General features: G+C 35.2%; 1 protein-coding gene and 1 long non-coding RNA gene across 4 annotated transcripts in view; one reads left to right on the top strand and one right to left on the bottom strand.

Moving 5' to 3' along the window:
- LOC112448756 (uncharacterized) overlaps window positions 1-19862 on the top strand; it is a 37896-nt gene extending 18034 nt beyond the window's left edge. The window contains exon 4 of one of the 3 annotated variants that reach the window (XR_009496384.1): window positions 19298-19862. This is a non-coding gene — a long non-coding RNA (uncharacterized lncRNA). The remainder of the gene's footprint in view (window positions 1-19297) is intronic. The other 2 variants (XR_009496385.1, XR_003037117.2) reach the window with 2 other exon arrangements.
- Window positions 5538-25156, bottom strand: part of YIPF4 (Yip1 domain family member 4) — a 34135-nt gene continuing 14516 nt past the window's right edge. The window contains exons 2-6 of the mRNA XM_024999372.2: window positions 22358-22511; window positions 20129-20300; window positions 15425-15502; window positions 9893-10006; window positions 5538-6695 (exon numbers count right to left, since the gene is read on the bottom strand). Coding sequence (XP_024855140.1) covers window positions 6558-6695; window positions 9893-10006; window positions 15425-15502; window positions 20129-20300; window positions 22358-22511 — 656 coding nt within the window. The 3' untranslated portion in view covers window positions 5538-6557. The remainder of the gene's footprint in view (window positions 6696-9892; window positions 10007-15424; window positions 15503-20128; window positions 20301-22357; window positions 22512-25156) is intronic.

Raw genomic sequence — 25156 nt, 5'->3', positions numbered from 1 at the left:
TTATGTGAGAAAAATAAACTCTTTGTTTACTGAAGGATCATAGGGTACAATCATCCAGTATGACCATACTGATCATAGGATTATTTCTTGCAAACAAGTACATTTCTATCTGATGCATTATCTCATGTACACCAATTTGGCATGTGACTTTTATCTCATACTTTCTATATATAATCGAGTATATTTCTGGAAACCCTCGTTTCATTGATCTAAATAAATTCAGTTTAATAGCTTTTATTGAACACGGGACAATTTTATATGCTTTATATTAACTAGCTCACTTAAGCCTCACAATAGCCCTTTGAACTTTCACTATTTAATATTAATGTGTAGTACTTGTAAACCTAATGCTAATGGTAGATTTTTTTTTTAATGAAATGGAAAAAAGACCAAAAAGGAAAGAGAAAGATGTTTCAATTATCTATATGATGGACTGCAGCAGAAGGCAATCATTTATGTTGCCCTCCATCTGGCAACACTGGTGTTCCACACTGTAATGGAAAGAGCAGTAGACTGATGGTCTGAAGACATAAGCTCTTATTCCAATTCTGTTGGTCAACAGTGTTTGACAACCCTTCCTTAGACTTTAGTTTCCTCATCTGTACAATGAGGTATGATCACACTCAGTAGATGATCTCTAAAGTTTTCCCTAACTTTAATAATCTATGAAAAACTAATAATTAAGCTATTGGTTTTGAAATTCACTGGATTCAAATTTGAATTTGGGATTCAATGACCAGGCTCCTGTATTCATTCAACAAAAGTACTGGGAATACATTAACAAACATGTCAGAAAATGTCCCTGCCCCAGTGGAGCTTACATTATAGTGGAAGAATTTAAAAAAAGAAATCTAGACACTTATCAAGTAGCAGTACTACAAATGAAACAAGCAATGATGTAATCAAGATTTAACTGGGGCATACAGCTGGAGAGTTACAAGATTCAGGGAAGATTTCTCTAAAGTATGGTTATGAAGTCTGTATAACATGAATATAGTTATGACATAATACATGAAAAAGAGTAAAATGTGAAGTGGCAATTTAACTATGTTAAAACAATTACAAAAATTAAGGATGCCCTGTAACACACATACAGAAAAGCACATAAACCATACAGCTTAATTATTAAGTCCTCCTTAAGATTCTTTCCAAATACAACTCTTCTCCCTCCTCAATAAGGGTAAAGCATTAAAATATTTTGGTGGTCACTTTCTTGCACATGGCTCTAATTATTTTCATTGCATAAAATCCCACTGTATACTTGTACCTATTTTATGTTGATGGACATTGCTATGTCCAATTTTTTGCTATTACGAATCATGTTACTATGTTCTTGTTTTTTGTGGCATATGTACATGCATTTCTGTTGGGGATATATCGAGAGTAGGACTACAGACCTTGGCCTTGGTATTAAAAACACCATTATATCTAATCAAAAGCTCTGACAAGTACTAACTTCCGCCAAATGAGCTTTCATTTCCTTCTACTCACCTGCTATTCCCTCTGTCTGTAATAGTCTTCCCTTCCTTCTTTGCTTAGTTAACTTTTACTTACCCAAGGATTTCAACTTAAACATCATTGCCTCCGGAAGGCTTTTCTTGTCTAATTCCTCTGTCATATACTGTCTTGTTACCACAGGCCCCTCTTTGTTCATTTGTTGCACTGTTTTTACAATTTGTTAATCATTTTATCTCTCAAAAATACTGGCTCATTAGGGTGCATATGTGGTCTCTGTTGCACATCATTTATTCCTAAACCTAGGTAGAACCTGGCACATAGAAAGGGGTCAATAAACACTTGATGGATATCTGCTCTCTCCTCACATTCACGGTACCCAATTCAAATGCCATTTCTTCTGAATGTTTCTTTCTTGAAGCTACAATCAGTACCATTCTTTGAAAATAAATCTGTATTAGGCAAAAGTTTCCTAGGTCTCATTTAGCAAAAAAGATTGAGTATGAAGCACTTAGCATGTAGGCCCATCATCAACAACAAAAATATTTTCACTGCTTTCTAGGGCGACGCTACAGTTATCAGACTGTAATTTAGCATAAGGATTACAAAACATATGGGTTGTTTCATTATCAAATGCTGCACACAATGTAAGTGATATTTACACAGCAACTGATTTTCACAGAAGTAGAAAGAATCACTATAAAACCAAGAAAAATGTAGAGTTTCAATCATTTATCACTGAGCATTTATGAATAGCAGCAATCTTTTATACCAGCTTCTCCTCTTTATTACCAGATGACAAATTTCTCCCATAATCAGTCATTCATTATAATTTCATTTGATCCTGTCTAAATACTTTGGTAAGCTGTTTTTACTTGTTTGGTTTTTAATAAAAATTGCTCAGTGGCAACTATTATAGAAAAACTCGTGCCTCCATTCTTGATAAATCAAATTTACTTATATTCCAAGTATTAATTTAACAAGCTTATTACAGGTAGGAGAGCGTACTTTCCCTGCCCCATAAGCATTAATAATCTTTATATACTCTAATTACAAGTTAAATTCAAAATATTTCATTAAAATGTTTTCCATATTAATATCTAACTTAAATCTCAGTGACAGTATTAGTATATCGCTGAACTGTTCAGAAAGGATGTTTAAAGAATTTTTTCCAAGCATTTGCAAGTTGTAAACTAAACACCTTCAAAGTAAAAACTTATAGATATCTTGTTGAAAATCAGAAAAGTTGAAACCAGGGTAATCACCAATACAGAATGTAAAATAGGGAGTTATTTTACTAATGCCATCTTAATCATTCTGACATTCTTTCCCTAAATTAACCTCCGAAGTGTAACATCAGCATATCGAAAGAATTCAAAAGAGCAACCTAACCCTGTAAAGTGTCTGACTCTTTGCAAGTCCATGGACAGTAGCCTGCCAGGCTCCATGGTCCACGAATACTCCAGGCAAGAATACTGGATGGGTAGCCATTCCCTCCTCCAGGGGATCTTCCCAACCCAGGGATCAGTCACAAGTCTGCGGCACTACAGACAGATTCTTTACCAACAGGGAAGCTCCAACTTAACCCTAAGCTTTATGTTTAATAATATACACTTTGCACAGGGAATATTCTCTTAACCATTTCTCTTTAGACAACTATATCCACTAAGACATAGCAGAACCTAAAACTGTCATAAAGTATATTGAAAGTCTGTTATAAAGAAAATGTATTTCACAAACAGAACTGTCTTCAGAAACTATAATGATTTCTAGTGAAAAGATATAAGAATGTCTAGTACTGACTAATGTCAAAAATCGTATTTGGAATTTATTTAAAAAGTGACAGTAGATTCTCAAACATACAAACTACTGTTGGATTGTACAAAGAAGGAACTTGTAATTCTGTTTCTAAAGGGAAATTACCATGTGGTGCTAGGTAAAGCCCAAGATGTAATATAAGGGTTCAATTAAAGAAACTTTTTATGGAAGAGGATAATAAGATACTTATTTTATGTGACTAAAATACCAGAGAAGAGAGTATCTGAGGATGCTTTTTAGCTCTATTAAGACTTATTTCAGACTGCCATGAATTGTATTAACTCAAGCCTAAATGCTCTAATAGGGCCTTTTAAACACTCTGAGACACTCTACAGTTCGCCGTGATGTGTGTTGTTCTCCTTTGCGGCAAAGAACAAAACAAGAAACCCAACTTGTATATTAATATATATATAAAACAAAGTAAGACATTTTAACAAAAATTATCAAACGTGTCACAATTTCCTAAAACTTAACACTAGCTAAAATATGTATTACTGAAAAGGTAAAAGATAAATAACAATCATCTTAAAATATTCAGTTTGTTGAATATGAAAAATATTATTTTTATTAGTTTGTAGGATTATTTTATTCAATGTTTTATTACATCAGAGTTTTTTAAATGAACTAAATTTTAAACAATATGTAAACAAAAATATCTACCTAACATTTTAAGTCAATGTAAATTTTCACTAATTTAGAAATATTAATATATTAATATTTAGGGAATTTTTGCAAATAGATTATATTATATATAAAATTGCCTTACAGACCTTAGAAATTAGCAAGTTTAGTAATGGTTCATAAAACTTTATAAATCTTCCTAGACTATATTTAATATAAACAAAATTATATATAGATTTTTATTTATAATCAAAATTTCAATTATTTTATAATCAATTTAAAACAAATAAATGTCTCTAATTCTTTTTTTTTGAGGATTAACAGTGATCAGGATTACTATGACTGGAAACACTTTAAACATGTATACACACATACAACTAGGAGAGATTATCTGGGTAATTCTGTTTTAAAAATACTAATGAACTAATAATTAGGTTGGAAATCATTATTTTAAATCAATATAACACAAAATATTTTTATATATAAATTCAAGCAGAGGACATTATGGTCAACTTACCATTATTAGTTGTAACAGTACTGTATCTTGGACACATTTACAAATCATGTTTCAAACTGACAATCTGTTTTAAGTGCTTTGCTCATTAGCCCATGAAGACAGTGGCTGAGCTTGAAACATTATGAAACATTATAAATTGTTTTTATATATACCTTAAACTGGACTAGTCCCAAGATTAAATGCTATTATTTTTAAATACCTTTTTGGAACACAAGTACTTCATTTTATCTTACATCAATAATAAACAAGATTCATACAAGTGAACTTTTCATTCACATCTTAAAGAAATGATAGCTTAAAAAAAATTTTAAACCACCTTTGGATGGAGTTGGTCCTAAAATCACTTGACTTACTGTTTAGTAAAATTCTACTGCCTGATATGGACCCCCAAGCTTTTGGGGGAAGAGTCCAGAGTCAGCGCTATGAACATCAAATATAATTATCAACCAAAACCAAGTACTGCTCTCAGAAACCCCTACAAACATTTACTGTGTAGTTACTGCTTCTGTAGCTACTTCCTTACTATTCCAAATTATTTTAAGTTTTAGAAGTTTTATCCCTCTGTTGCTTCTAGTCTGTTTTTCTAAGCTTGTTTAAATAATCAGCATCATGTAACTTTCCCACATTATTCTGGCCCAAAGATAGCTCTATACTTCTCACTTCTACAGCTTAAAGTTTTTGGGTTTTGTTCTTTTTTCTATTTTAGGGGGAGAGGAGAAAAGAATGAGAGATGGGCTTGATATCTTGTTAATTTGTAGGCTTATTTCAGAGTTGCTGGATATTTCCTGACACATTAGGTTGCTCAAGGAATATATCCCAAGAGGTGGCCACATTATCATATTGAAGACAGCAGTTAATTTTTCCAGCTGAGACCAGAAAGGACAATATAATAATTTGCTAATAGTTCTTAGGCATTTGGTATTTTATGGATACCAAATATTTCACCTACTTTATAAACTAATATTAATTAAAGGTACATCTAAAGTCTATGACATTATTTGCATAAAATTTCACTAGCTGGAATTTCTTATTATCTCTCTTAGCAAATATTGTATGTTTGTTAAAGTGTACCTGATACTTGTTAAAATATCAGGTAATACAAGACAAGGTGTTATAAAACAAAAGACACAGCTGGGAAGCATTTTATTTTTTTTCTACTTCATATAACATTGCTTGGGACCACAAGACTCTAAAGGTCTCTTTTCAGCAACTTTTACGGCTTAGAAGTGCCACTTAAAAATATTTACTGATACTATAAATAATATTGTTTTTCTACACACTGACAGTTTTAATAAATGCCATATCCATCAAATGCCATAAGCAGAAACTTTAAATCAGATGTTTAGACATTCAAAAGTGGTTTGTAAAAAAAAGCACACCCAAACAAACCAAATCTACATCAGCAACTGTTATAATTAGTTTTAGTTATTATTAAGAATTCTGATGTATGGCAGAAACCAGCACAATATTGTAAAGCAAATATCTTGCAATAAAGAAGTAAAAAAAAAAAAAGAATTCTTAACAAGGACACATTGCCAGAAGCATGTACGAGACTTTAAAAATTATATATAATTTAAGAGCAAATTTAATTCATAAATAAAAAGATTAAAGGCCAAATTAAAGAAAGTGTAAGCATCGGATTTAAAATATCTTAATTTTTAGGCTATTCAGAAATATATTTTGTGAATAAGAATTACTTCATAAATATATATGTATAAATATAAATATATATCTACAAGATCTGCAATGCAGGAGAAAACTCGTTAAAGGAAAAAATTGCACTTTTAGATGATCAGAATGTTATTATATTTACCCTTCAAGTGAAATATAATTACCATTCCAGGTGCTTTTGGCACAGATTTTTAGGTGAATATTGACACAATCTTAAAAACACAATGCTTTTATATTTTATTCACTGGAATATGAAGAATCAAACAGAATTCAGAATTCTGACCAAAAATATTCAGATAACTGCAATTGCTTAATTAAATACAAAAAAAAATTGTTTTAAAAAGACCTGAAACTGCCTTTACATCTGAACATGTAAAATTTTACCATCAACAGGGTTTTTTAATATCCTCAAGCAAGAATTTCCAGCCTACACAGAAATGTAACAGTGTCTTTTTCTACTTATATATGACTTAGATCACACCCCAGTATATAAGGACAAAAAATAAATGTATAATAAAAAGATTGGATAAATCAGGAGAGGCTTTTTGGTCTTGAATTCTTCACCCACTAACAATGAAGCAGCACTGTAGGCAGCCCAAAACACACCAAAGAGCTTAAAAAAAAAAAAAAAAGACAAAAGGCAGCATATTAGCAAGTCAATTAACATTTTGAGTATCATAGAGTAAAAATTACATTTGCAGTATTTTTTTTAAAACAACCCTGGCAACCAATTAGAGAAAAAGCAAAACTTATTGAGAATGTTGAAACCTTATTAAGAATATTCATCCTTGCTCTATTCCTTGACATCTGGAAATGACTTAGGTTTTACGTTATCAAACTTGTCTAATTATAAGAATCACTTGGGGTGACTATTAGCTTCCTGGGATTCATTCTAGTTCTACTGAATCAGAATCTCTAACGGAAGAAGGGTCTAATTATCAGTCATTTTAACAACTGTCCTGGATGATTTAAGACAAGGCAACTTTTGGAAAAACTATTACTGGGACCAGATGCTGAAAGATATTTGTTTCCTAGGAAAACTAACTGATTCTGTAGAAAATATTCTTTTCTTCCAAGAGGTAGAAAAACAGATTAAGTGAAAATTTCACACAATTTTCCCAGGACTAGGTAGAAATATAGTGTTATAAGGGAAGGAGGAAAAATGTAACATTTTGGTTTAGAGTATTCTGACTATGCACCTACTTAATTTTAAATTATATCCACTAGAAATTTATGTAATACTTCTTTACGTAGTCACTGAAGGCATTTTACAGAATAAAATGAGAGAATAACTTTAAGGATAGAAATAAGGGAAATTATGATAGAAACACTTGGCACAGAGCAGGGTTTCTCAATCTTGCACTAATCAAATTTCTGGGCTGGATGACTGCTGTGGGAAGCTGTGCTGTGCGCTGTAGGGTGTTTGGCAGCACCCCTGGCTTCTAGCCACTCTATGCTAGTGCCACCCCACCCCTCCCGTCCACGACACTCAAAAATGTCTCTAGACATTGCCGAACATCCCTGGGGGGCAAAGCTGCCATCAGCTGAGAACCACTGATACAGAGGTAAAAATTAAACACTGGCAGATTGACTGAAAATTATTTGAGATGACCCAATTTTCTACTGCACTTTTAAAACTAAATGCAAACAAAAAATACAAGATATTTTAATCTTACAAAAAAGTATAGAGAAATAAAATAAAATTATAATCAAATTCCATTTGTACATGATGATTAAATGTATTTGGTTAAGACTGGTAAAATTACAGAGATTTAATGTTTAAAAAAAACTAGTGCTTGTAAACTGCATTCCAATGCTACAGTTAAAGGGTAAGAGTTCTCATTATTTATTTCATTCTTTCATTATTCTTTCATTATTTCTCAACAGACTTTGGACTAAAACAAGAAACATGCAAAACAGATCGCTACACAAAGATGATTTAAGTGATTAGGGAAAGAAATGTGGCAAAGAAATATCTAAAGTTCAAAAATTTTTTATCCTAAAATTTTAATGATTTTATAAAAAAAGACTTCTATTTTATAATAACACATTCACTTGTTGTATAAAGAATATTAAAGACCAATTTTCAGTTGAACTCAATGACTAAAAATAACCAGAGGACACAGTTTTAGCAGTTTTGGGAATAGGCTCAGAAGCATTCAAACAATCTTTAACCCAAGTAAAACAACACACAGGCAGTGATCCTGAATGACTTAGTAAAGTGGTATGTTCACTAAGACTAAATAATTAAATGCCAGCGTGGGTGGGGCTAGCTTCTGCACTGCAAGACTTTCAACCTAAGCACTAATAATGATATTTTTTTAAAAATTAGGATTAGAGGAATGAAAGCGTTTCTTGGTTTCTAGAGTGTTCCAACAGTTGAAACATACAAAGATGTTCTCAAAATATTTACTATTTATAATAATAACAGCTACTGCTTGAGTGCCTACTGTGTGTCAAGCACTATACTAGTCATTATTCTTCAAAATCTTCATAACAAATCCAAAAAAGTAGTTGCTAAGTTTACTCTAAGAGGAGAGTAAGAAAATATAGCTCCCCAAGGCGGACAACAAGAGGCAAAACCAGGATTTGCATTCAGGAATTTAGAATTCAGTTCTAAAATCCAACTCTTCTCAATATCCAAGGCTTATAATGTCAGTGTTAGCCTGGAGTTACTCAATTCTAAAAGGAATAATTTCTTTTACACTGGAATTAGTAATAAACTTTAAGTGAAAACGAAAGTCATAAAGTAACTCTTCTTAAGTTAGTCTACTTAAATACTCTAGTATTTAAATACTCTAATATGGAGACTACATAATGGTAGTATTGAAAGCAGTGGTCTTAAGAAGTTCTATTTTCCATAAAGAAAAAAATTACATTCACTGTGTAATATACATACATGTGTGAAAGTAGTCATTTATTTTTTCCAAAGTGGTTCAAAATTAATAAATACCAAAATTTGCTATATCACTATTCATTAATAGTGTTTAATATTATCAGTAAATGTTTAAAGTGGGTACATTGTTAATCAGTTTAACACAGCATAAAGAAGTCCTGATTTCTGCAACACAGAAAAGTCAGTTTATTAGAACTACGTATATCTTACTTGACCACTAATTTAATATTCAAATAGGAGTTAACAATTATTAAATAAACATCCAGTGGAATTTCAAATAAATATAATAAATTCATCTTATAAGCATAGAAAAGAAATGTTTAACATTAAATAAAAAATATTGAGTGCAATATCCTGAGGCCAGATTTGCTCTTTGTTCTTTATTCCACCCTAGATATACATTATAATTTCTGGCAATTAAAAGGGGAAAATATTTGGTAAAATCAGTGAGTAAGGTCACTGTTTCAAAATACTACTAACTGCTTGATATAAACCGTTATAGATTATAAGATTCTTTAGCCATAAAACTAGTACGGTCAGCTCTTATTACCTGTGAGTTCTGCATCTATGGATTCAAACAACTGTGGACTGAAAATATTTGGGGAAAAAAAAAATTTCGGAAAGTTTCAAAAAGCCAAACCTGAGTATGCTGGATTACAGACAACAATTTATATTGTATTAAGTATCATAAGTAATCTGGAGATGATTTTAAAAAGTAGATGGAAGGATTTGCATAGGTTATATGTAAATACTACATAATTTTATACTGGGGAGTTGAACACCTGAAGATTTTTGTGTCTGTGGTGGTGGTGGGGGGCAATCCTAGAACCAATCTCCCATGGATATGCAGGGGCGATTGTACACTTTCCTGACTGGAAAACAGTAAACTACTTTTTATAACACACACTACTTACTTTTATAAGTGTAGACACGACTTCAAATGATCCAACCACCAAAAGTATAGGGGCTATTACAATGAGAGGAAGTAATGAATATCCTATAACTCCAAGAACTTGGCCATACGCAACCTGTGAATTTTCAAAATTTTAAATAAATACCATAGAAATCAAGTTATTTTAACCACTATTAAACATCATATATACTTTGTTGTACTTGCATAAGCATGAGAATTAAGAAAATCATAAAAGTATCATGTAGTAGTAGTAATACTATCCCCATTATGAAGAAACTGATTCTCAGAGAAACAAAGGTCTTTGTTCAGGAAAGACAGCTAGCTAGTTAAGAGTTCAAAATAAGATATAAGATCTAGGTCTTTTAACTTCCTCAAACAGTCTTTTTTTTTTTTTTTTTTCAATTTATTTACTTTTTAGTTGAAGGATAATTGCTTTACAGAATTTTGTTGTTTTCAGTCAAACCTCAACATCAATCAGCCATAGGTATACATATGTCCTGTCCTGAACTTCCCTCCCATCTCCCTCCCTATCCCACCCCTCTAGGTTAATACAGAGACCCTGTTTGAGTCAACAACAATCTTAAATTACCCAAACAATTAGTGATACCTGTCTTCATATAAAAATTGTATGAGATTTTGTCTAGAATATAAAAAATAATACACAAACAAATGTCATTTTAAGTCCCTGTTAAAATTATTTTAAATTTCCATAAGCAGAGTAAAAAAGTTACGCAGATAAATGTTACTCTAAACTTATTCAAGAGTTGTAGATTAAGATGGTGAACTGAACACATATCTAATACCATTCCTTCTCGAAACTCCACTAAAAGGGAAGAAAAAAAAGAAACTTCTTTTTGTAAGAGGCATAAACAAGAGGCGAGAAGATGGAATAACAGCAAGTTAATTTTGGAAACTGGAAAGTAGTAGAACAAGAGCTAATAATCAGATTTGGAGACCTTTCCCACAAGTGTGAGAAAAAGGCTCAAGAGTTTGACATTAAGCATTTAGTGTTCATAGAGTAAGCCTAATATGAGTCAGCACCAGTATGATAACTTTGCCTGGCTTCCCTTCTGCTTTACTCTCTCCACAAACAGATAAATCCCGGAGCGCTACAATTCCTAGGTTTACAGTAATTCATAAACTCTAAGTTAATGGGGCAGTGATTCTCAAGGTGTGGCCCATGGTATTCTGGGGATCCAGGACACTCTTCTAAAAGACTGGACATCAAAACTATTTTTTATAATAGTGATAAAGCATTATTTGCCTTTTTAAATTAGGTTGATATTGATACTAATAGAACAGAAGCAATGGGTAAAACATCATGCTGCTTTATTATGCCAATATGATATGAACTGTACTAATAGTAACTATGTTCTTTACTACCATACACAGAAAAGAAAGAAAAAAACCCTCCTGTTTCACTTAAAAATGTCCTTAACAAAACAGTTAAAATGACTGATTTTATTAAGCCTCAACCTTTGAATATGCCTTTTTAATATTCTGTGTAACAAAATGCAAAGTACACAGAAAGCACTTCTTCTACCTTGATTCAATGGTTATCCCAAGGAAAGCACGTGTACAACTGCTTAAGTCAAGAGCTGAATTAGATGCTTTATTCATGGAACACCATTCTTACGTGAAAGAACAAATGAAAAACTGTAATTATTCAGAGTTAGGTACTGACAGGCAACATGACTGAAACTGAATGAAACAAGCCTGTTGCTTCAAGAAAAACAACTCATAGTATTTTTTTCAAATTACTAAATGCTATCTCTCAAGCAAAAAGTAGAATTTTGGTAAACTTACATCCAACACTGTAATCTTGACATTTTCTGCTGATAGGTGATCTTAGTGAATGTGGTTTTCTGATATCATAGAATAAAACGTGTCAACATTTGGAAGTTCTGCAAACCTCAGTGAACTAGTGTTCTCTAGATGACCATGCATGGGTTAAAAATATCCATTCAAAATGAATTTCAATGAAACAATATAAAAAGTTCACTAATATGGTTTGAGATTCCTCGCAAAAAAACTTTAAGAAACTATTTCCTGTTGAGGGCACCCAAAGCTGGTGCTCTGGGAATACCCAGAGGAACAGGGTTGGAAGGGAGGTGGGGGGGTGTGTTTAGGATGGGAGGGACACATGTAGAACTGTGGCTGATTCATGTTGATGTATAGCAAAAACTATCGCAATACTATAAAGTAACTATCCTCCAATTAATATTAATTAATTGAAAAAAGTGATAGTATAGGTCAGACAACATGTCTGATTTTTGACAAATTATAAATATTAACAAGAGACAAAAAAAAAAAAACTATTATCTCTTGAGTGTTAATGTAGTATCAGAATAGAATAGACATAATCATCTAAAAAAAAGTGTTAAAATATCCCTCCTTTTCAAATTATATACCTGTATGAGGACTTATTTTTTATATATACTTTATCCAAAGCTATATCCTGTAACAATTGAATGCAGAAAGCAGATATCAGGATCCAGATTCCACTAATCCAGATATTAAAACTACTAGCAAGAATGTATAACAATGCATTTTCCTCAATTTGTTTTAAAAAGTTTTCTTTAAAATGCATTATTTATGTTAAAATGCATTTGATTTGCTTTTAGTTTTAAATGAATAAACATATATTAAAATTTTTTTATTTTTATTTTAATTTCTAACATGGTAATTTTATTTGCTTTAACTTTTTTGGTCACAAAATGAGGCATGTTTATTCCCTGACCAGGGACTGAACTCACACCCCCTGCACTGGAAGTGTGGCATCTTAACCACTGGAACACCAGGGAAGTCCCCATGATAAATACTGGTAAATACAACCTACATTAAGCTCTATGGTTCATTTCAGTTCAGTCACTCAGTCATGTCCGACTCTTTGCGACGACATGGACTGCAGCACGGAAGGCCTCCCTGTCCATTACCAACGCTCAGAGCTTACCCAAATTCATGTCCATTGAGTTGGTGATGCCATCCAACCATCTCATCCTCTGTCGTCCCATTCTCCTCCAGCCTTCAATCTTTCAAAGCATCAGGGTCTTTTCAAATGAGTCTGCTCTTTGTATCAGGTGCCCAAAGTACTGGAGTTTCAGCTTCAACATCAGTCCTTCCAATGAATATTCACGACTGATTTCCTTTAGGATGGACTGGTTGGATCTCCTTGCAGTCCAAGGGACTCTAAAGAGTTTTCTCTAACACCACAGTTCAAAAGCATCAATTCTTTGGCACTCAGCTTTCTTTATAGTCCAATTCTCATATCCATACATGACCACTGGAAAAACCATAGCCTTGACTAGACGGACCTTTGTTGGCAAAGTAACGGCTCTGCTTTTTAATATGCTGTCTGCTGCTGCTGCTGCTGCTAAGTCACTTCAGTCGTGTCCGACTCTGTGGGACCCCACAGACCGCAGACCACCAGGCTCCCCTATCCCTGGGATTCTCCAGGCAAGAACACTGGAGTGGGTTGCCATTTCCTTCTCCAATGCACGAAAGTGAAAAGTGAAAGAAAGTCACTCAGTCCTGTCCGACTCTTAGCGACCCCATGGACTGCAGCCCACCAAGCTCCTATATCCATGGGATTTTCCAGGCAAGAGTGCTGGAGGGGTGCCATTGCCTTCTCCAATATCCTGTCTAGGTTGGTCAAAACTTTCCTTCCAAGGAGTAAGCTTTTAATTTCATGGCTGCAGTCACCATCTGCAGTAGTTATTTTGGAGCCCAAAACAGGGAAGTCTGCCACTGTTTCCCCATCTATTTGCCATGAAGTGATGGGACCAGATGCCATGATCTTAGTTTTCTGAATGTTGAGTTTTAAGCCAACTTTTTCACTCTCCTCTTTCACTTTCATCAAGAGGCTCTTTAGTTCCTATTCGCTTTCTGCCATAAGGGTGGGTTCATCTGCATATCTGAGGTTATTGATATTTCTCCCAGCAATCTTGATTCCAGCTTGTGCTTCTTCCAGCCCAGCCTTTCTCATGATGTACTCTGCATAGAAGTTAAATGAGGAGAGTGGCAATATACAGCCTTGACGTACTCCTTTTCCTATTTGGAACCAGTCAGTTGTTCCATGTCCAGTTCTAACTGTGGCTTCCTGACCTGCATATAGGTTTCTCAAGAGGCAGGTCAGGTGGTCTGGTATTCCCATCTCTTTCAGAATTTTCCAGTTTATTGTGATCCATACAGTCAAAGGCTTTGGCATAGTCAATAAAGCAGAAATAGATGTTTCTCTGGAATTCTCTTGCTTTTTCGATGATCCAGCGGATGTTGGCAATTTGATCTCTGGTTCCTCTGCCTTTTCTACAGCCAGCTTGAACATCTGGAAGTTCATGGTTCAAGTATTGTTGAAGCCTGGCTTGGAGAATTTTGAGCATTACTTTCCTAGCATGTGAGATGAATGCAATTGTGCAGTAGTGTGAGCATTCTTTGGCATTGCTTTTCTTTAGGAATGCAGTGAAAACTGACCTTTTCCAGTCCTGTGGCCACTGCTAAGTTTCCAAATTTGCTGGCATATTGAGTGCAGCACTTTCACAGCATCATCTTTTAGGATTTGAAATAGATCAACTGGAATAACATCACCTCTACTAGCTTTGCTCCTAGTGATGCTTCCTAAGGCCCACTTGACTTCACATTCCAGGATGTCTGGCTCTAGGTGAGTGATCACACCATCATGATTTTCTGGGTCGTGAAGATCCTTTTTGTTCAGTTTTTCTGTGTATTCTTGCCACCTCTTCTCAGTATCTTCTGCTTCTGTTAGGTCCATACCATTTCTGTCATTTATTGAGCTCATCTTTGTATGAAATTTTCCCTTGGTATCTCTAATTTTCTTGAAGAGATCTAGTCTTTCCCATTCTATTATTTTCCTCTAATTCTTTGCATTGATCACCGGAAGGCTTTCTTATCTCTCCTTGCTATTCTTTGGAACTCTGCATTCAAATGGGTATATCTTTCCTTTTTGTTTTTCTTCTTTTCACAGCTATTTGTAGGAGCTTCTCAGACAGCCATTTTGCTTTTTTGCATTTCTTTTTCTTGGGAAAGGTTTTGATCCCTGTCTCCTGAACAATGTCACGAATCTCCGTCCATAGTTCATCAGGCACTCTGTCTTTCAGATATAGTCCCTTAAATCTATTTCTCACTTCCACCGTATAATCATAAGGGATCTGATTTAGGGCATACCTGTATGGTCTAGTGATTTTCTCTACTTTCTTCAGTTTAAGTCTGAATTTGGCAATAAGCTCTATGGACCTGAGACCAAAAGTTTGAGGACTAAACAGAGAATAAATTGTATGTATCCCTATAAAGCTCTAAGTTATTTATAAATGATAGGATTTTTTCTTTCCTCTTTCTCATAACATTTAGAGCATGCGTAATACTAATATATAGGTCACCTTGAAAGAAGTAGCATAAATTAAAAGCAGTTCTGGGGCAACAAACAATTACAATGAACATAGTTACTAATAGTATCTGCAATATCAACAATAAAGCTTACCATAAAAAACAGAGACTATTTTCAAAATTAACTACTTACTTCTCCACCAAGAACTCTAGCCAGTAAGAAAATCGTTAGTGAACCAAATATCCAAATGGTTATAATCCATGAAACCACCTTAAGAGAAAAAAATTCATGCAATTAATATCTGTGTTACCAAATAAGCTGAAAATTTCCCATGAGTTCAATTCTCTACCACATAAGGTATTTTGGTATCACTGACTTTAGGTCATAGGAAGTTTGGGTTCCCAGGTATTTTCTGAAAACCTAATAAGAATACAATATGTAATATAATTTTACATCCAAACTGAAAATTTGGCAATGATCAGTTGCTTAAGGAAACCTCAGTATTTTAACATCTATGATAAAAGATGACTGCAAAACGACAGCAAAGTGTTGACTCTCAGCTCCTGCTTTATAGCATTCTACATGATAAATTTATCCGTGAAACAAGTTACTAACCTCAGGAGGTCTCTAAAATTTACATTAATCACACATTTATCCAAGTAATAGAATGTGGACAACACTTCAGACAATTTTAACTCTTGAGACTTGACATAATAATGATACATGCATATATTTCCAAGTTCTGTCTGCTTGAGAAGGTCTAGAAATAAAGATACTGCGTAGCAACGTAAAGAAGACTAACTGCCCAGTTATGGTGCGTGATGTGTGTCCTTAGCCATGTCAGATTCTTTGCGACCCCATGGAATTGTAGCCCACCAGGCTCTACTGCCCATTGGATTTTCCAGACATGAGTTGCCATTTCCTTTTCCAGGGGATATTTTCGACACAGGGATTGAACCCACATCTCTTACATCTCCTGCACTGGCAGGTGGATTCTTTACCACTAATGCCATCTGGGAAACCCAGATACTTACTGGTTTCTAAATATTCCCCTGTAAAAGGAACTAGGACTCCCTAGGGAAATGACTGATTCCAGGGCTGGGACAGGGAAAATGAAAGATGAGTCCAGAATGCACTGTGGAATCAAGAAGAAAGGAAGCACTCAAAAAAGGATGGGAATATGTCAAAAGGATACCAAAGCTAACCTGAAGGAGCTTCCAATAGCTAAAACTGCAACAATCTAAGCAATAAAATATATGATTATACTGGATTATAGTCCATAATCATAAGGGATTTGATTTAGGTCATACCTAGAGTGCCTGATGAACTATGGATGGAGGTTCATGACATTGTATAGGAGACAATGATCAAGACCATCCCGAGGGAAAAGAAATGCAAAAAAGCAAAATGGCTGTCTGGGGAGGCCTTACAAATAGCTATGAAAAGAAGAGAAGCGAAAAACAAAGGAGAAAAGGAAAGATATAAGCATCTGAATGTAGAGTTCCAAAGAATAGCAAAGAGAGGTAAGAAAGCCTTCCTCAGTGATCAATGCAAAGACATAGAGGAAAACAACAGAATGGGAAAGACTAGAGATCTCTTCAAGAAAATGACAGATACCAACAGAACATTTCATGCAAAGATGGACTTGATGAAGGACAGAAATGGTATGGACCTAACAGAAGCAGAAGATATCAAGAGTTGGCAAGAATACACAGAGAACTGTACAAAAAAGATCTTAACGACCAAGATAATTACGATGGTGTGATCTAGACATGCTGGAATGTGAAGTCAAGTGGGCCTTAGAAAGCATCACTACGAACAAAGCCAGTGGAGGTAATGGAATTCCAGTTGAGCTATTTCAAATCCTGAAAGATGATGCTGTGAAAGTGCTGCACTCAATATGCCAGCACATTTGGAAAACTCAGCAGTGGCCACAGGACTGGAAAAGGTCAGTTTTCATTCCAATCCCAAAGAAAGGCAATGCCAAAGAATGCTCAAACGTACAACTGCACTCATCTCACACGCTAGTAAAGTAATGCTCAAATTTCTCCAAGCCAGGCTTCAGCAATATGTGAACCGTGAATTTCCAGATGTTCAAGCTGGTTTTAGAAAAGGCAGAGGAACCAGAGATCAAATTGCCAACATCCGCTGGATCATTGAAAAAGCAAGAGAATTCCAGAGAAACATCTATTTCTGCTTTATTGACTATGCCAAAGCCTTTGACTGTGTGGATCATGATAAACTGTGGAAAATTCTAAAAGAGATGGGAATACCAGACCACCTGACCTGCCTCTTGAGAAACCTATATGCAGGTCAGGAAGCCACAGTTAGAACTGGACATGGAACAACTGACTGGTTCCAAATAGGAAAAGGAGTACGTCAAGGCTGTATATTGTCACCCTGCTTATTTAACTTCTATGCAGAGTACATCATGAGAAATGCTGGGCTGGAAGAAGCACAAGCTAGAATCAAGATTGCCGGGAGAAATATGAATAACCTCAGATATGCAGATGAACCCACCCTCATGGCAGAAAGTGAAGAGGAACTAAAAAAAAGCCTCTTGATGAAAGTGAAAGAGGAGAGTTAAAAAGTTGGCTTTAAGCTCAACATTTAGAAAACTAAGATCATGGCATCTGGTCCCATCACTTCACGGCAAATAGATGGGGACACAGTGACTGACTTTATTTTTTGGGGCTCCAAAATCACTGCAGATGGTGACTGCAGCCATGAAATTAAAAGACGCTTACTCCTTGGAAGGAAAGTTATGACTAACCTACATAGCATATTCAAAAGCAGAGACATTACTTTGCCAATAAAGGTCCATCTAGTCAAGTCTATGGTTTTTCCAGTGGTCATGTATGGATGTGAGAGTTGGACTGTGAAGAAAGCTGAGCGCGGAAGAATTGATGCTTTTGAACTGTGGTGTTGGAGAAGACTCTTGAGAGTCCCTTGGACTGCAGGGAGATCCAACCAGTCCATTCTGAAGGAGATCAGCCCTGGGATTTCTTTGGAAGGAATGATGCTAAAGCTGAAACTCCAGTACTTTGGCCACCTCACACAAACAGTTGACTCATTGGAAAAGACTCTGAAGCTGGGAGGGATTGGGGGCAGGAGGAGAAGGGGACAACAGAGGAAGAGATGCCTGGATGGCATCACCAACTTGATAAGCTTAAGTTTGAGTGAACTCCGGGAGTTGGTGATGGACAGGGAGGCCTGGCATGCTGCGATTCATGGGGTCGCAAAGAGTCGGACACGACTGAGCAACTGAACTGAACTGAATTGAACTGACAGTCCACAAAGTAAAATAAATATCTGTCTATACTAACAAAGATAAGTAAGTAATGACAAAGAAAGAATAGCTGTTCCAAAGAGAATACTAATTAATACATGGGGAAGAAAGAAGGAAAATCATATTCAGTAAACAATATAGTAATAATTATTGATAGAAAGGTCCATCAATAGATGCTAAAATTAGTGGGCTAAAATTTGATGAGAGAGTGCTTGCATAGTCACAAAGTATCTCCACAAGGTATTTATTGTATTAAAAAGGGAAAAATAGCAACTTTACAGTGGAGGAATTAGACAGATACTACCCCCTTGCCTTACCAAGTGATCAACAATAATAGCACTAGGAATAAGACATATCAGTATCATGTAATGCCTAATAGTATGTAGAGAAGGGCACAATGTCACTTGTTTGATATTCTTGCCAAAAAGGTATTACATCAATCCAGCATGAGAAAATATTTAACAAATTCAAATTAAGAAACATTCTATGGAGTTAAGAATTTTCTGTTTTTAGCCTTAGAACCCTGCATTCAAATGAAAGATTATATAGATAAAATTCACTTAGAGATGTTCTGCATGAAGGGTTGGTGGTAGGCAAGAGACCAGAACCCCTATTCAACTTCTTCAATGGTCCTTGTCTGCAACAGAATACTTGATGTAAATTGATCCAAGGTAAATATTAATAGGACTAGTATTATATAACATTAAGGATTTTGCTATGGAGAGAATACTCTGAATTATCAAGTAAGTGCAAATTTAATCACAAATGTCCTTTAGGAAAGGAGGCAGAAGGATATCTGACTACAGTAGAGAAGACAATGTGACAATGGAGAGTACAGTGATGCAACCAGAAGTCAAGCAATGTTGCAGCCTCTGACTTGGAAAGAGACAAGCAACAGACTGTGCTGGAGCACCCAGAGGAACCAGCCTGCTGACATTTTGATTCTAGCCCTTTAACACTCAACTTGGATTTCTGACTTCGAGAACTGTCAAAGAATAAATCTTCATTGTTTTAAGTCACTAAACTTACAGAAATGTATTATAGAACAAAAGGAAACTAATTTATTTCCAAAACACTCTGTGATAAAGAATTATTTTTTACTCCCCTAAAGCCTTACACTAAAGATGAGAGAGTGATGTGTATATGCTGTGTTTTGATGATACAGATAAGGCCTCTGAGAATGGGACATAGTATTATGTAAAAACAAATACTTGATGGAATTCCTGTCATCATTAAAAAGTTTATTTTAAAAACAGAACTAAAAATGAATAAAAGGTAAAAATATGAGTATTGTTGTTTCCAATTATTTATTCTTATGGAAAACCAGAAAGGGCATGGGCAGCTGGGAACAGTCCCTACCACTTACCCACTTGCCATACAAATACTAATACTTTTCTTGTGAATGATGATGTACAATAGTTTGGAAGCCATTAATCCAAGGAACCTCCCACTTATTTAAGAACAGTTGTAGGGATGGAAAAGTGAGAAATAATGGGTAAAGCTAAAGCATTTTTCAAACATAATGAAGTACTACAGTTAATATTTGTTATTTTAAATTTTAAAACTCTTAAACTATTTAGAATTTGTGTAAAGGAAGATGTACTTACCCTAAACTGTCCATATAATGATATCATGGAAAAGAAAAGAACAACAGCCAGAGGACCCCAGAAGTCAGGATTGTCTCTCACCACTTGTCTATTAAAACCAAGTGATGGCATTGGCATCAAAACGCATCGAATTTTGTAGTAAATATCCTTTAGATCAATATCCAATTCTTCCCTATAATTTTAAAATAAGAATTCTTAGAAGGCACATACTTTTGAATATTGAGCCAGTTGTATTAGAATTTAAGAAAAGTTTAAATATAACAGTAGTCTCCACAGGTCAACAAAACATTTGCATTTGAAGCACATTTCCAAGATGTACATTTTCAACATCTCTAAAGTTGGGATACATCTCACAATAGCTGGTGTCTTAACAACTGTTGTCTTAACAACTTTAAAGAAAAGTTTAAATATAACAGTAGTCTCCACAGGTCAACAAAACATTTGCATTTGAAGTACATTTCCAAGATGTACATTTTCAACATCTCTAAAGTTGGGATACATCTCACAATAGCTGGTGTCTTAACAACTGTTGTCAGTCTGGCATGAGGCAAGTGCTTCCAAGATCTGCTTTTCCTTTTGCCAGTCTCCTGGAGGCACTACCAATTTGAGACTTTAAATAAAATTCTTCTCTTGAGAATTTTTGGGACCATAGACTGCAAGTCTATATTCTCATAGGAATTTTTCTTCCAACACTTCACCCAGTGCCAAACAGACAAGCAAACTTCCTTGGTTTCTCTTTTTGCATGGTTGATCATTTCTCATTTATCCTTACACTAAGGAGATAAGATAGCCCTTTAATGTTCTAGCTTTATGCTGTCTTAGCCACTTTTTCTCTTTTATTAATAAATGTAAAATAACTGCATCTTATAATCTATAACATCTTAGATTTGATGAAATTCAGTATATTAACATTGAGAAACAGACGTTTTTAGTACTTGATCTACCAATAATTACTACCGAGAATAACTTGGTAATGCCTTGATTTTACAATGCTATAGGTTCTTCTTAGGGGAGAAGGAAATGGCAATCCACTCCAGTATTCTTGTCAAGAGAATCCCGTGGGCAGAGGAGCCTGGTGGGCTGCTGTCCAAAGGGTCGCACAGAGTCGGACACAACTGAAGCAACTTGGCACGCATGCACGCATTGGAGAGGGAAATGGCAAACCACTCCAGTGTTCTTGCCTGGAGAACCCCAGGGATAGAGGAGCCTGGTGGGCTGCCATCTGTGGGGTCGCACAGAGTCGGACACGACTGAAGCAACTTAGCAGCAGCAGCAGCAGGTTCTTCTTTCCAAACTGTTAAATTCTTCACTTTTCCCCCCAAGTGATACGTGTGCATGCTATTGATTATTTACGAGTGCTAAGTTGCTTCAGTCGTGTCTGACTCTGCGACCCTATGGACTATAGCCCGCCAGGCTCCTCTGTCCACGGGGATTCTCCAGGCAAGAAAACCGGAGTGCGTTGCCATGCCGTCCTCCAGAGGATCTTCCCAACCTAGGGACCGAATGTCTCTTACGTCTCCTGCAACTGGCAGGCGAGTTCTTTACTACTAGCGCCACCTGGGAAGCTCAAGGGATACATAATCGCTTAAAAATCTTCAAGTACTATGAAGAAGGTCAAAGTATCCCTGTAGTCCTCCCAGGGTTAGCTTGAGAATTGCTATATGGGAGAGAGTTTGGAGAGGTAATCTTTTGGGAATTCTTAATTTGTCTTAAACTTAACTTTCAATGAGTTCAGAATATTATTTCATTATTCCAGTTTTACTAATTGCAGGTGACCTTGAACAATGTGGGGATTATGGGTGCCACCCTCCATCAAAGATACAGGTATAATTTTGACTCCCCCAAAACTTAACTGCTAATAGCCTACTGTTGACCAGAAGACTTAGCAATTACATAAAAAGTTGATTAACACATATTCTGCACATCTATATTTTATGCATTCATGATATTTCTAGGCTACACAGTTCACCTGCGAGTTTTTTTTGCACTATTGCAAATCTCAAAAAAATTTTCCAATACAAGTGCTGAAAATAATCCACGTGTAAGTAGATCTACACAGTTCAAACCTCAGTTGTTCAAGGGTCAAATGTACTAGCAAAACTGAAAACAGCTAAAACTTTTGACCAAAAAGGTTAAGGTTTTCCATACCTGTCTTAAATAATATGAAAGAATATAATCATTTCACAGACCAGCTCTAGAATCCAAAAAATACATATTATTTTTACATACAGGAGTGGCTTGTTATCTTCAGGGTCATCATCTTCGACTTCCAAAAGCCAGCCATATCCTCTTTGTCTCAGAAATGTTGTGGCTGTAGATTCTTTGATAAAATCTCCACCAAGGTTTAACTTGACATCTGGGGGTGCTATTGAACCACTGAGTTCTTAGGAGAAAAGATGACAAAACTATAAATCCAGGTAAAATGTGTGAATCCTAACCAACATAAGCAAATATTCAACTAAAAATTATCATTTGAAGATCTCTAAGTATGAACACCTGCTAGTGCATACAATTTTCATATTTTATAGTTGATAGTATTAAAAACAAGACAACAAACACAAAATGGGAGTCACTTATGCTAAGTCCTGTGTCACCAAACCAAAAATTAATTACAGTTTTGGCTTCTCCCAAAAACAGAATCTTAAAACTACTGAGTCAGAAATCACCTGGTCATCATGAGTGAGGTAATCTGCCTGAAAGACCCTGCAATCTCCTAAAGGAAAGTGACTTTTCCATAACTAACCCACTTCCAGCTAATACAACTTCCTTTCCCTGTTTCCTTCTGCCTCAAGTCTTTCATTTGGTATAGCCCCTCAAAGCTCCTTTCTCTCTGCTAAATGAGATGCTGCCCAATTCATGAACCACTGAATAAACCAATAAAATCTTTAAAAGTTACTCAGTTGAATTTATTTTTTCACCAACAGATACCTAAAAACCACTTTTATTTTTACAGGAAAATGAAAATCAGAGTAGTGAAGACACATGAAAGATTTCACATCTAATTATATGTACCAGAATTCTTGTACCAGAATCTAGACTTGTTAACGGTAACTTTAAATTTTAAATGGAAGATATGTAAAAAAATATATTACAAGATATCATTTTCTTTTTTTGTTTGTTTGGTACGTTGGTTGGTTTGGTTTTGGCAACACCTCAAGGCTTGTAGGATCTTAGTTCCCCTACCAGAGATTGAACCCTGGCTCTGGAAGCAAAAGCATCAAGTCCTAACCACTGGACTACCAGGGAATTCCCAACACGGTATCATTTTGAATTTCCTTCATTATTATGTACATTATGTGCTTCAGAACAAAGTGGCTGCATACATTCTTTTTAAAGGCACTGCATATTTATATATGCAAACCAACATATTATTATTTGCTAAAGGAAAACCACCATTACTCCTACTTTTTCATGTACTTATTAATATTCTGTTTTTAAAATCATCAACTATCTACGCTAAGTGCTTTTATATATTAATGCTTAGTTCTGGATAAATCTAAGTAGTAAGAGTTCCCCGATATTTCAGCTAACTTTTTTTCTTTATATAATTACACCATTTATCTTTAGTTTCAGCAATTTGGGTAAATTCTAAAAAGCAGTCAAGAGATCCTGTTTATCCACATTACAAAATAAATCCATTCACAGTCTGTACCAGTGCCTCAGAGGTTACAAATAATCACAGCAGTACATGTATCACATGTTCTGGTCAAAAAAAATGGGAATAGTGAAGGACTTGCTTGAGGTCATAAAGGAACCAACTGAAAAACACGTTTGTAGGACCAAACATCATGCACTAGTAAACACTCATCAAGGCTGCTACCTAGTCACAAGACTGGAGTGGTCCATCAGAAAACAATTTTGGCGACAGCAAGCCAGAACACTCAACACAGACTCTCCTTCCCTGGAGATCATACACAGTAAAAAGAAGAGCTTAATTTTGCACATTACCCTAAATTTTCTAGGTTAGCTTTTGAAAAATGCTATTAAAAAAATCTGACTTAAAACTTTAATCCCTTAGGGGCTCAATTACGGAAACAGTGTGAGGATTATGGGTGCCACCTTCCATCAAAGATATGTGTATAATTTTGACTCCCCCAAAACTTAACTACTAACAGCCTGAAAAGAAAAGAGAAAATGAAAGTGAAGTTGCTCAGTCATGTCTGACTCTTTGCGACCCCATGGACTGTAGCCTATCAGGCTCCTCGGACCATGGGATTTTCCAGGCAAGAGTGCTGGAGTGGATTGCCATTTCCTTCTCCAGGAGATCTTCCCGACCCAGGAATCAAACCCGGGTCTCCTGCATTGCAGGCAGATGCTTTACCGTCTGAGCCACCAAGACTTACCAATTACATAAAAAGGTGATTAACACATATTCTGTACATCTACATATATTTTATGCATTCATGATATTTCTAGTTCTGACAGTTCCTTCAACTGTCTGGTTCTGACAACTCCTGCAATTAATCATAATAAAGTTTGTATTCTGAAGCTAAGTTCTAACTTAGCTACTAATTAATACAGCAAATTATTAACACTTCTGGTCTCCAGTTTCCTATTCAAAATTTTTTTCATGTTTAACATTATATGACTCTAAGAAGCTTTTACATGGGAGTTTATTCAGCTAGAGATAAAATCCAAGTACTTTTGAATGCACTGTCCTTCCCTGCTTAGGCTTAAAAAATAGTCTCTGTAGATGCTGATCATACAATCTTTTGATTAAAATACTCTCTCAAATACTTTTGATTAAAATACTCTCAAAATTACTTTCTGCTTCATTTTACTCCGAGACGAAGATGAAAGAGTTGAAACTTAACTAAAATTCTGCTTCCAACAGGTACAAAGAGTGCTTTTTTTTTTTCTTTAACAAGACGAAGATTTAGATCAGGAGGTCATTAGTACAACAGTGACATGAAAGGTTTTGGAATGAGACAGGAAAGGACCTTAACCACTGTTTCTTGGCCTCTTGGAAAGACTGCACTTAAAGTCCTTTTCTAAACCAAAAAAAAAAAAAGATATATAAATCCTAGA

The sequence above is a fragment of the Bos taurus genome, chromosome 11, assembly GCF_002263795.3.
Source record: "Bos taurus isolate L1 Dominette 01449 registration number 42190680 breed Hereford chromosome 11, ARS-UCD2.0, whole genome shotgun sequence".
In the NCBI taxonomy this organism is placed as follows: Eukaryota; Metazoa; Chordata; class Mammalia; order Artiodactyla; family Bovidae; genus Bos; species Bos taurus.
Note: the sequence above shows the minus strand (reverse complement) of the source record. Positions and strands in the feature narration are given on the sequence as shown.